The sequence below is a fragment of the Leptopilina boulardi genome, unplaced genomic scaffold (genome assembly GCF_019393585.1).
Source record: "Leptopilina boulardi isolate dan_hultmark-lab unplaced genomic scaffold, ZJU_Lbou_2.1 LbouV2_144, whole genome shotgun sequence".
NCBI classification, from domain to species: Eukaryota; Metazoa; Arthropoda; class Insecta; order Hymenoptera; family Figitidae; genus Leptopilina; species Leptopilina boulardi.
The window spans coordinates 1,727,257-1,741,270 of record NW_026137690.1 but is presented as its reverse complement, the minus strand read 5'-3'; the positions used below and the strand labels follow the sequence as shown (position 1 = coordinate 1,741,270).

General features: G+C 31.5%; 1 protein-coding gene across 1 annotated transcript in view; it reads left to right on the top strand.

Moving 5' to 3' along the window:
- LOC127291585 (matrix metalloproteinase-2) overlaps window positions 1–14,014 on the top strand; it is a 153,115-nt gene that overhangs the window by 130,757 nt on the left and 8,344 nt on the right. Inside the window, exons 4-6 of the mRNA XM_051320781.1 lie at window positions 1,853–1,999; window positions 2,979–3,124; window positions 8,636–8,794. Of these exons, the coding sequence (XP_051176738.1) occupies window positions 1,853–1,999; window positions 2,979–3,124; window positions 8,636–8,794 (452 nt within the window). The remainder of the gene's footprint in view (window positions 1–1,852; window positions 2,000–2,978; window positions 3,125–8,635; window positions 8,795–14,014) is intronic.

Here is a 14,014-nt window from a genome sequence, read left to right as displayed (position 1 = left end):
AAAGACAAAATTAATGCAATTGGATGCAATATGAATGTGGCATAATGGAAAAACGTCTTAAATTTTATTTCTTGTACAAGTTTCCTAGCCCTGTTGATTCTTATAGTAATTTAAGGCGCTTGTATACCTGAGTATTCTATCGTCGTGCAGCATTGGAGTAAAAGAGACAAAAGATAATTGTGTCTCTTTTACTCCAATGGTACACGACGGAAGTATACTCAGGCACGTAGAGGTGTTCAAGCGCCTTAACAAGAGTAAAAGAAAAGATAAACTCTTTTCTGTTTACTTTTGAACGTCACCATGAGAATCGGCAGGGCTGGTAAACTTGCATAAGAAGTAAAAAATTAGGATTTTTTTCAATTTCTCTCACATTCAAGGTTGGTTTCCATTGTCACCATTCGCCATTTGTCATTATTCTCGTCAACTACCGCACCCTGCTCTAGTGAAAATTTAGTAACTTTTAATTTTAACAATAAAATCGCTAAATTTTCACTAGAGCAAGGTGCGGTAGTTGACGACAATTATGACAATTGGCGAATGGAGACAATGTCAACCAACCTTAAAATTAAAAGTTACTATAAATTCACTAAATTTTCACTAGAGCAGGGTGCGATAGTTTTTCAACCGTGTTAATGTAAAAAAAATTATTTTATACTCAAATTATTATACTAATAATTCTAAGTAATCTCTTGAATCAATATGAATGAACGATATTAATATGTGTATATGGTTAAATCGGCTTTACTATTTTCTATATCACGGTCCTTTATCCGCGCATTCACCCCGCTATACTTGGATACAATGTGGACAGGTGGGCTATTTGCCAGGAACAATAGCTCTTCTCTACGATATTGCATACTGCCTCTGGTAAAATGAAGGTACAACGACATGGATGAATGTAACAAGAAGCAGGTGAATGTCCTACTGTAATATGCAGCTGAACGAGATACTATACACATGAATATTTCCAAGCAAATTTGCTATCGATTTTTTTTTTTCATCGCTTTAAATTTTCACGTTATATTCTTCGACAAATGAAGCCCATGGTTGTCGTTGTCGTGTATTCCCTGTAAAAATTGCTGTTGCATTTTGCAGTTGAGTGAAAAAGTAAAATGTGTTTCCTGTTCTTGTCAATAAATGGCGAACATGTCCTCCAATACTTGAAGTACATGATGCTCTATTCACACAGTCACTTAAGGATTTAGTTACAGTATTTGTCATAATTTTGGGTCAACTACCGCACCCTGGTCTGGTCAAAAATTTAGTAATATTCCGATTAAAATTAAAAGTTACTATAAAGTCACTAAATTTTTACTAGAGCAGGGTGCGGTAGTTGACCAAAAATTATAAGTTGGTTTCCATTGTCCCCACTCGCCATTTGTCATAATTCTCGTCAACTATCGCACCCTCCTCAAGTGACAAATTTAGTGATTTTATTTTTAATATTAAAAGTTACTATCAAATTACTAAATTTTCACTAGAGCAGGGTGCGGTAGTTGACGAGAATTATGACAAATAACAAGTAGGGATTTTGGCGAGTAGGATACTATTGCAGAAAGGGCTTTAGATGCTGTATGGTAATCAGGGTTGGGTACGTAAAGCGTAACCTTAACATTTTGTAACTAGACTATGAGTGAAAGAAGAGCAAACTAACTGAACAAATCCCATTGGATATAAAACTAGAAAAAAATTAAATAAGTTATAAATTTACGAAAATATAAATATTATAAAGAAATTACAATTTATAGGAATTATAATTATAATATTATTATAAATAAAATAATACATATTCAATAATATATATATGTTATATATGTCACTAATGTTAACCACAATCAATCTCTGTTTACAGTTTGAGGACGGAACAACCCAGTGGCTTGGAAACAGGCGATGTACGTCTCGAACTAAGCAGAGCTCTCGCTATTTGGTCGGCCAATTCCAAACTCACCTTTCAGGAAGTTAACAGCGATCAAGCTGATATTTTAGTCTACTTCCATCGGTGAGTATAAACTTTTTATTGTTTTTTCATTGGGCAAATACCATTTTTTTATAATTATAATACCATTACTTCGAATTCCTTCCTGTTTAAGGATAATTTTGAAAAGTCGTGACACCTTCTATAATAATTTTATTAGTTTGTGGCGTATGGGTTGGTTTCCATTATCCCCACTCGTCATTTGTTATAACTCTCGTCAACTACCGCACTCTGCTCTAGTAAAAATTTAGTAACTTTACAGTAACTTTTAATTTTAATAATAATGTCACTAAATTTTTACTAGAGCAGAGTGCGGTAGTTGACGAGAATTATGACAAATGGCGACTGGGGATTTTGGCGAGTGGAGACATTGGAAAATAACCTATGGCTTAACCAATTTTATACATTTCTATAATAATTTTATTAGTTCGTGGCGTATAGTTTATACAATGGTTACATTAAACGCCACGAACTAATAAAGTTATTATAGAAATGTATAAAATTGGTCAAGCCATACGCCACGAACAAATAAAATTAATTCAGAAGTGTCACGACTTTTCGAAATGCCGTCGAACGTCTATAACAATTTTATTAGTTTATGGCGTATGATATAACTAATGTCACAATTCTCGGTCAACTACCACACCCTGCTCTAGTGAAAATTTAGTAACATTCTAGTTAAAATTTACAACAAAATCACTAAATTTTCACTAGACCAGGGTGCGGTAGTCAATCGTGAATTATGACTTTGGTTACATCATACGCCATAAACTAATAAAATAATTATAGAAATGTCAAGAGTTTTAAAAATGTTTTCAAACCCTAAAGACAGAATTTATTCAATTGGTTGTACAATTTATGACAATATAAATAAATTTAAAAATGTCACACGAAATTGGCTGAAAAATATATTTGTGTGTGTATAAAATAAGCTTGTTTATATTCCTCTCCTGCGGTAAAGGATGCTGATCAAATTGTTATCGTGAATCACGTCTCGTTGCAGGGGTTATCACGGCGACGGATATCCGTTTGATGGCAGAGGAAAGATATTGGCTCACGCCTTTTTCCCTGGTGGCGATCGCGGTGGCGATGCACATTTCGACGAAGAAGAAATCTGGTTGCTCAATGGTGACGACAGCAACGAAGACGGTAAAGAAATATGGATCTCAATTTATCATACAAATAGACTCACATCTTTTACATATATATATATATATATATATACACAGCAATATTGCCATGTTTTTACAGGAAATGTGATTCATGAAATATATCTTCATTTTAAGATTGAACGATTCTAAAATCGATTTGATTCATTGTTTTTTTCTACTATATAAATGTTTACTTAAATAAATATTTATTTAAATCAAATAAACATTTATTTGAACCAAATAAATATTTATTTGGTTTCAATTAGGCTGTGTCAGTTCATCGAGATATTTCGAGTTCAAGATATGACGTCAGAGACCTGGAGGGACAACAAACAGACGACACAATGTTATTCTTATGGGGAAGAAAATTAGTTTCCACTTTCATCAATTTTATTCATACTTTAAACATGAAAAACGCTTGTTTTGACATATATAATAAAATTAAAATGTGTGTTGATAATTAATTTTGTTATATATTTGATTCAATTGCATTGATAGATTCTCTGAATTCGTGATAAAATATAAATTTTGAGGTTATGGGTATATTTCTTTACAGTAAAAGATTTCAGGTTAGTAAACAAGCACCCCCAACCTCAAAATTTATATTTTATCACGAATTCAGAGAATCTATCAATGCAATTGAATCAAATATATAACAAAATAATTATCAACACACATTTTAATTTTATTATATATGTCAAAACAAGCGTTTTTCATGTTTAAAGTATGAATAAAATTGATGAAAGTGGAAACTAATTTTCTTCCCCATAAGAATAACATTGTGTCGTCTATTTGTTGTCCCTCCAGGCCTCTGACGTCACAAGTGACAGAGCCTAATAAATATTTATTTGATTTAAATAAATATTTATTTTGTACACTCTTTCCATTGTCGCCTCTCGCCATTTGTCATAATTGTCGTCAACTACCGCACCCTGCTCTAGTGAAAATGTAGTGACTTTATAGTTAAAATTAAAGTTACTATAAAGTCACTACATTTTCACTAGAGCAGGGTGGGGTAGTTGACGACAATTATGACAAATGGTAAATGGGGACAGTGTCATCTTTCCTATTTCCTATATTCCTAACCTAAAAGTTACATTAATTACAAATTATTAAAAAAAAAAAACCGCGCCACAAGAAAAGAATATTTTTCCATCTCAATGGAGTGTGAAATAAGTTCTATGTGTAACTCATTCGAGGTGACGAGTTTATTGGAATAAATTAACTTAAATTTTTAGTTAAGTCGTTCTCTTTGAGCGTTGAGAAAATTCAATTTAATTTTCCCATCAACTGCAAATGAAATAACGTCAATACAACTCATGACGGCCACATTTCCCCAGAGGGAAATCCGGGAATTGAATTTTCGGGTGGCATGAAAAAAAAAGAAGTCAACGCGCGTTCCGTACCCTTGTTTCCGGCTGTCTTATTTCCTTCGATTTTCCCAATTTCCGTACACCTCTCTGATTGGTCGCTTGAACTCCGAATTGCGGTAAATCGCAGTATATTGAAGATGAACCACCCCCGCGTGCTCTAAAACAACTAGATTTCTTGGTTAAACTGGATTCCAATTTCACTGTAGCATTGTGTATGTCAACCCGGTGAGTTCTCTGGTAGTTCCCACCTCGACAGTTTCCATTAAATGTCGATGAAATTGTGGTTTAAGCTGTTAGCTGCAAATGTTATACGTGTGTGTATAATCGCAAATAATGATCCTGTCATATATATATATATATATATATATATATATATATATATATATATATATATATATGACGTTGATTTAATTATTATTTTTTTTGCATATTTTTTGTATAATTGTAAAATAACATGTTTCGTTTCAGAATTTTGAAAAGAACGATTGTAAATTTAGCTTAAATTTCAGATTAATACTAATTTGAATTTGGCGGCATTGGAAAACTTCCTAATTTGAATTTGTACAAATTTTTTTATTGTCCAAGTTTCACACCCCTGTTGGTTGTTATGGTAACGTACAAGAGTAAAAGAGAAAGACAAATTCACTGTCTCTTTTACTCTTGTATGTTACCATAACAATCGACAGGGGTGGGAAACTTACAGAATAAAAAAAAATTGAAAATTTCAAATTGAGACGTTGTCCAATTCACATTACGCCCATTTGCTTAAATTCTGGTTGGTTTCCATTGTCCCACTTGTCAAAGTTCCCACTCGCCATTTGTCATAATTCTCGTCAACTACCGCACCCTGCTCTAGTAAAAATTTAGTAATTTTATTGTTAAAATTAAAAATTACTATAAAGTTACTAAATTTTCACTAGATCAGAGTGCGGTAGTTGACGAGAATTATGACAAATGGCGAGTGGGAATAATGGAAACAAACCTTTGTCCTTCCGGTTTGACGACATTTCGAAAAGTCGTGACACTTCTATAATAATTTTATTAGTTTATGGCGTAGTATAAATTAATTAGCCACGAACTAATAAAATTATTATAGAAATGTCACGACTTTTCAAAATGCCGTCAAACCGGAAGGACAGAATTTATGAAATTAGGTTATTTTATAATATTAGGAAAAAAAAAATTGTTATTCTTACAAGTAAGACATGGACAGATGACCTTGTAAAAAATATAACCATCTATAATGTGTAGTTTATGGCTAATTTTACGCGGAATTTTTGAATTTAAATATAAGAAAAAAAAAAGAATTGTAATAATTGTACATGGGAGGAATCGATAATTGTGGTTATGTTGCGTACATGAATTTTGGAGAGTGGCCTAATGGGAACGTAATAGCGAATGTAATGACTCAAAGAAGAGAATGCTGGCAGCTCTCTCGAATATCAGGGCTTTGGCTGTCTGCCACCTCGAAGAGGTCCAATTATCGGTCACTCCTGATAATTAACTAGGAGGTAACTATGATGCTCATCTTGTTCGAGGTTAACCTAGAAATGCGAGATGGTGTCAAATTGAGTATTCAAGATTCCAGAGAATTACAGAATTTCCAGGGATTCCCTAATAAACATTATATTTAGTTTTTGCTTACAGTATATAATATAAAACGTCTTTTATTTTGGATCCGCCATTTTGAATTTTTACTTTATGATACAAATTTTGATTCGCTATACACCGAATTGCATAAATTCTGTCCTTCCGGTTTGACGACATTTGGAAAAATCGTGACACTTCTATAATAATTTTATTAGTTTATGGCGTATTATGTAAGCAAAGTTATAATTCACAGTTGACTACCGCACTCTGCTCTAGTGAAAATTTAGTAACATTCTAGTTAAAATTTACTATAAAATCAGTAAATTTTCACTAGACCAGGGTGCGGTAGTCAACCGTGAATTATGACTTTGCTTACATCATATACGCCATAGACTAATAAAATTATTATAGAAGTGTCACGACATTTCAAAAAGCCATCAAAACCGGAAGGACAGCATTAATGCAATTGGATGTACATCGTAAATCAGAATTTATAGCATGAAGTAAAAATTCAAAATGGCCGATGCAACACAAATTTATTACACACTCTGAATGAAAACCAAAATATAAATAAATCGGTAGGAAAAAAAGGCATAAAGTGGATTGTTACATCGAAATCTGATACCGGAAAAATTTAGCGGACGAAAATGTATATACCAGAGTTTGCTATATATATATATATATATATATATATCACAAAAGTTAAAATCTGATAACGACACTCGGAAGTTAGAACGTGGAAACTTTTCTTCGAGCTTAAACTCGTTTGTTAAAAATGCAGGTTTTGATAGCATAAACTTTGACTAACCATACTTTTGCATGAGAGCTCTTTCTTTGAATAAAATCTAGAAATAAAAGACGAAAAAAAAAAATTTTCTAAAATATATTTTCCCGAGAAAAGATTTTATATGGAAAGTAGCTTTTCACAGGTTCATTATATGCGCGTAATTAAATTTATCATCATCAGTCTTATTTCGATAAACTTAAAGACACTTATTTAACAAATGAGACAAAGAAACTATAAAGAGATTACAAAAACTGTACATAGAAATACAAACACCAAGTTTTGAAACAATATAAAAAACTTTGCAATATCTGACATAACCTGACTATCATAAAAAAGCGGTACAATTTTCAGAAATACACTCAGCAGAAATTTAAGTTCTGAGATATGCAACAAATGCTAACGAGTTTTTTAACTTTTGCAAACAACGTCTTTTTATGAACCTTAACGACCTAAAAATGAAATTTTATTTCTAACTTCGTTTTTTTAATTTTTCATACACCCTGGAGAAAAAATTTCTTTGATTTAAAGAAACCAATTTCTTTGACTTGTTTTCTTTCATTCAAAATAAAATTTTCTTTGAATTAAAGAAATTTGTGCATTAAATCAAAGAAATTTTAAAATTGATATAGAGTTAAAAAAACATTTATTTGAATTAAATAAAAAATTTATATTTGAAATGAAAAAATAATATTTTTTTTTTTTTTGAATCAAAGAAATCTTTTTTCTCGTATACTATTTTTAAATTTTACTGTTTTTTTCCCCTGTGTGGCATTTGATTTCAAGAATACAATTAATCTGCCAATTAAACTGAAAGAGTAGATTAATTTTAGATGATGATATGTGGCGGTTTTGTGATTTAAAAAAAAAAACCCTCACGGATTGTGGTCCAGTAACTTTCTAGGATCAATAATATATTTTACTTCTGGTGTATACGCCATGTTGAATTCGCTTTGAATATTGAAATGATTGTTTCAGATTTCCATTTGAAATTAAATTATAATACAATTGCATATATATCTTATGATGTTTATTTTATTTTTCTTTTTTGAAAAAATTGCGCCAAGAGATCCTATATTTTCATCTCTCATCGGATTTTAATCATTTATATATCCTTTTCATACTTCTTTTATAAATCTTCTCTTCTTTCCAATTTCCTCTATTTTACTGAAATGTTCTTTTTATTTTATTTTCTTTGATATTTGCTGTATATATCTTCCTATATTACAAAAAGATATCGCCGCCGCTGTTTCAAGAATTCTTTACCTAGGAGGGGGGAGTCCCCCCTCCTCAATTTTGAGGTTATGTTCGTTTCAAGGCTCTGAATATAGCCGCAAGTCACCCTCCCTCCTCTCATTTCCTCTTCTCCGTCAAAAATGACCTAAATTTTGAGGTTATGTTCGTTTCAAGACTCTGAATATAGCCGCAAGTCCCCTCCCCTCCCCCGCCAGAAATGACCTAAATTTTGAGGTTATGTTCGTTTCAAGGCTCTGAATATAGCCGCAAGTCCCCCCTCCCTCCTCTCATTTCCCCTCCTCCGCCAAAAATTGACCTAAATTTTGAGGTTATGTTTGTTTTAAGACCCTAATAAAGCAGTAAGTCTTTCCCTCTTCCCTCATCTCTCTCTGTATTTCCCGCCAAAAATAGGGGGGTTGGCGCGCGAAGCGCGCAGGGGGGCGTAGCCCCTGTAGTATATATATATATTGTGAGAATCCTACAATAATATTTTATACTGCAATTTATTTTAGTATTTATTTTTCAGGAACCAGTCTTTTTGCAGTGGCTGCCCATGAATTTGGCCATTCCTTAGGCTTATCTCATAGTTCGGTTCGAGGTGCTCTAATGTATCCTTGGTATCAAGGAATTACAACTAATTTTGAATTACCAGAAGACGATAGAAATGGAATTCAACAAATGTATGGTAAGTTGGAAAAAAAAATATTTTAAAAATATTTAAGAAAAAAAAAATTGTAAAATTTGTCCATAAACTACGTTACCAATTCTTTACCTTTGGTTGGTTTCCATTGTACCCACTCGACAAAATCACCAATCGCCATTTGTCATAGTTCTCGTCAACTACTGCGCACCCTGCTTTAATGAAAATTTAGTAACTTTATTGTTAAAATTAAAAGTTACTATAAAATTACTAAATTTTCACTAGAGCAGGGTGCGGTAGTTGACGAGAATTATGACAAATGGCGAGTGAGGATTTTGACGAGTGGGAATAATGGAAATCAACCTTTATGATCGGAAATCACGTGAAACTGACCCACACCTGAGCCTTTTTTCTGTCACAACCCAATTTTCTATCAACCTAATTTTATACCCTAGCGGATTGTCAAAACCGAAATCTGACTGAACTCGCAGACAAGAGCACAATTAGTATTTATTATATTTTATAGAAGTTTTACTTAAATATGTATTTTTAACCATTTGGAAATATTTCCCTTCGAATATTTCTAGAATTTTAATGAATAATCTTTTCAAAATATTTCACTTAAAAATTTGTAACATATTTCATTTTTTTTTATTTTGCAAATATTAAAAAATAATATGTCAGTAATTTTTCATCCTCACATTTCCTGAACATTTCGCTGAAATTTTTCGTACAATCGGAACTGCAATATTTCTTATAGGCGGACATTTTATTGCTTGCATCAAAATTTCATGGACCTTTCATTGCAATATTTCGAATCTTTCAATGAAATATTCCAGGACAAATTTAGGAAATTTTATATGTTGTATGGGTTAAAGTTTCCAATAACATTTTTTTGACGATATTTTGATTATTTTTTGCATAATTTAACGCCTCATACTAAATGGTGACCTAACCTTATTGACGATTGTTAACGTAGTTTAAGCTACTTCTATAATAGGCTTTTTTAACTCCTTATGTTAAACATAACATAAGAATACGATAGAAATCTATTGATCCAATTGCATAAATGCTGTCCTTCCGATTGGACGAAATTTTGAAAATTCGTCATACTTCTATAATATTTTTTATTAGTTTATAGCGTGGAATATAACCAAGTTTATGCCATAAACTAATACAAAATTATTATAGAAGTGTCACGACTTTTCCAAATGCCATCAAACTGGAAGGACAGAATTTATATAATTGGATTTATGTTTAACATAAGAATATAAAAAGAGACTATTTTTTTTAGTATGGTATCTTCCATAAATTTACATTATGGTAATGGTAAATGGTTTTATTACCATTTACCATTATTAACATTTAGCAATTTTTCTACATAAGAGAAATATATAAGTATATATATATGAGGGGAAAAAATTTTTTTGTAAACGAGAGAAGAAGCATTTGGAGATTCTACACAGAATGCATTTGCAATCTCATGGGAATTGCCAAACCTCTGCAGCGCACTAAATCACCCTGACGTGCAAACCCACTCTCTGAGGACGGAGTATGCCCATTCTTTATATTTTATTCAGATTTCATTTCACCGTTTTTTTTTCCGTCGCGACATTTTTTCCTATTTGTCCGTGAATGGAGATTAATACCATTGGCATTCAAGATATTGAGCTAAAATGATTTCCATCTAAATGTTTCTATAGTTCAACATTTTTGTCCAGTAATTAAAAATTTTACTAATTTACGTAATCTACGCAAAAAACAATCGTAGCAACTCAGTTCGAAACAAATATTTCTTTGATTCAAAGATATATTTTTCTTTATATTAAAAAAATCATTTAAAGAAAAAATTTCTTTTCGTAAATAGATAAAAAAATTTCTTTTTTTTAATTCAAACAAATTTTATCTTTGATTCAAAATTCAAAGAAACAATTTCTTTGTTTCAAAGAAATATTTTTTTATGAAGAATTACCTATAGAGAGTAATATAACCTACTTTCGAATAAGTAAAAGGAGTATTCTTAAGTTAGAAACTATTTCAAATGAAAAAAAATATTACAAAATTCACCCCAGTTTCAACACACAGTCCACAAAGTTCGATTAGAACATTGGGAAACTAATTTCAAGGAAGGAAGGACAAACTTCTAGCTTGTAAAGTTGACGGTACTTGTTTCTTATTCATCTTTCTTTACGACATCATTCCGCAGTCCAAATTCAGGTTCTCAAAAAAGTAGAATGCAAAAACTGTATTGTACTCTTGTTTCTAAAAAGGTTTTAGAAAAAAAAGGGGAAAAAATCTTTCTCTGTGATTAATTAAGATCTCCATAATTTATCTTTCTGTAAGTCTACTGTTTAGAAAATACACCCAGAGAAATGATATATTTGTCTCAGAGCCTTTTTTTTTATTTAATTTAAATAAATTTTTATTTGATTCTAAATAAAAAATTTTATTTACGACAAATAAATAGACTAGTAGGCTTAAATAATTTTAATAATAATAAAAATTAATTCTTTAACAATGTAAGCTTACAGCAGGATAATTTGTATACTCAGTGGGGTACAATTTCCTCTATAAGAGATGACAGGATATTGACGACAATTTCGAAGGATGAAAGCGACAATTTCCCTGGGAGGTCCTGATGAGATTGTTCCCAAGGATATTGTAATATTCAGCCTCTGTAATGAACTTCTTAAAATATAATCATAATGAAACTAAAAATTTTTGTTAAAATTAAAATTACATAAAAAAAATTTTTATAACTAAAGATCTTGAAAATTTAACGATTCGAGAGTTTTGATTGTATCAAGTTTTCTGTCGATTTACACTGAAAATCAAAATTTATTTTGTTCAAATAAATATTCTTTTTTTTGGTTTAAATAAATGTTTATTTGATTTAAATAAATATTTATTTTATACACTGGTTGGTTTCCATTGTCACCACTCGCCATTTGTCATAATTCTCGTCAACTACAGCACCCTGCTCTAGTAAAAAATTGACTTCATTCTTAAAATTAAAAGTTACTATAAAGTTACTAAATATTTACTAGAGCAGGGTGCGGTAGTTGACGAGAATTATGACAAATGGTGAGTGGGGCCAATGAAAACCAACCAGTGTATAAAATATTTATTAAAATCAAATAAACATTTATTTAAACCAAAAAAAAATATTTATTTAAATTAAATAAATAGATTTTTGATCTAAATGACATTAATATATGTATATATATATATTTAATTAACTCTGTCAAGTTGGATTAAATTCTCTTTATGCGAATTTTCGGCACATTAATAAAAGAGCATATAAACTTGAACCAACATTTTCTGCGATGAGGCGGAGAGAGAGCATTGAAGCGCGATTCATAAACGACGCATTGTCAAGTTGATGATGGCGGATGTGACTCTCGTCTTATTTGCCTCCGCATCCTTCCACGATGTTCCTTATTCCCAGAAACAAAGGGAAAATTCTAACCAGACGGAAGTACCTTAATACAACTTTAACTTACCTCGAAATTCGTCAGACAATTCTTAATTACACTTTTGTGTATACTCTGCATTTATTTCAAATCATCTTAAAATCAAAGATGCAGTCTTAAAAAAAATTCAATAAAAACAATAATCGTCATCTCGATAAAAAAAACGGTTTAAATGATTGTTATTTTATAGAGGAAAATTACCACAATTTAAGTTATGGAGAATATGAGAGGAAAATCTTGAAACTATGATTGTCGAGAGAGAGAGAGAGAGAGAGAGAGAGAGAGAGAGAGAGAGAGAGAGAGAGAGAGAGAGAGAGAGAGAGAGAGAGAGAGGGGGGGGGGAATAAACACAATTATGTAAATGTAATAAAATTAATTTGAAAAGCTGCTCTTAACTGAACACGGAATGTACATCTTGTTAAAAGCAAATTGCTATATAAATTGAAGAGTTCTTTAAATGCTGTATAAACAGTTAACTATGCTTGTAAATTATTTTCCAATTTCTTTTTTTTTTGTCAATTTAAATTGGCAAGGTAAATACAAAAAAATATTTAATATCTCTAAACGTTTTGTTACGTCCCAAATAGAGAAATAACTAACTAAATAATATTTTATTTTATTTATGGCTGCTCGGTGATTCAGTGAATTCTTGTTTCATTTGCAGAGCAGAAGGCTCTGAACTAAGGGTACAGGAAAGAAAAAGAATAGTGATTAATTTTATAATTAGGTTACAATTTATTTAGACAAGTATTTTTAGTTACAACAATTCGTTCTTATGAGAGAGAGAAGGAATCTCGAACCAACCAATCCAGGAAATAGAGAGTTCAGCATTCAACTGAAATAAGGAATGCAAGGGTTACTACAAATATACGACAAGTTTAGAAAAGTTAGGAGTGAGAATATAAAACAGTTACCTTAAAATTCAGTAGTAGGTTTTGTTGAAAGAAAAAGGACCACTGCTGTGTCCTTTGTTGTCACAGGAAAAGAGCTGGTACCAGCGTGAGTTTATGACGTCAGGTAGGTTGACGGGCCCAGGTATAACCGCAGGTCTGGAGTTCTATTAGGCGTGATGAAACTCCCAATAATTGAGTCTCGTCCAAAAAAAAGAAGAATGGATAATTGCCCAATATAATGAGAAGTAAAGATCCTCGTTTAATGTAGAGGGTTTTGACACTTGATTTTAACTTTCGTATAAGAAAATTATGCAATTGAACTAGAAGACGTCGACTTGTACCAGAAATGAGCTTGATGTTATACGTATGAAGAGGATTTCAGAACTGATCTCTCCGTGAAAATGTAGTCCTTTTATACTGATTTTTCGTAATAGAATAGATAAAATTTTATTGTCCTACTATATATTTTTCACCCTTATTTTGGAAGCCAATGTTGAGTCCTTCTCTCTCAGTTTCGTGGGGGTGTGAGCTCTTCTAGTGTCATAAAAGATTTCTCGCTTCTATTTGTATGTTTTTAGAAATACAGTATATAGACGTAGAAGGATACAAAACGCAGGGGTCTTTTATATATAAAAGAAAGATGTTTAGTTCCGCGAAAAAAGGGCGGAAATTTAACATTTAAGAGAAAAGTATTTAGATGCGTAACAAATAAAGTCACTAAATTTTTACAAGAGCAGAGTGCGGTAGTTGACGAGAATTATGACAAACAATGTTAACTGTATTAACTTGAATTCTAAACCGAAATCTCCTTTTTTTGGGGAGGGAAAAAAAATTTACAAGATGAATTGCGGTAACGTATAGATGACGTCAATCACTGCGAAATATTTTCCTAAGTACTT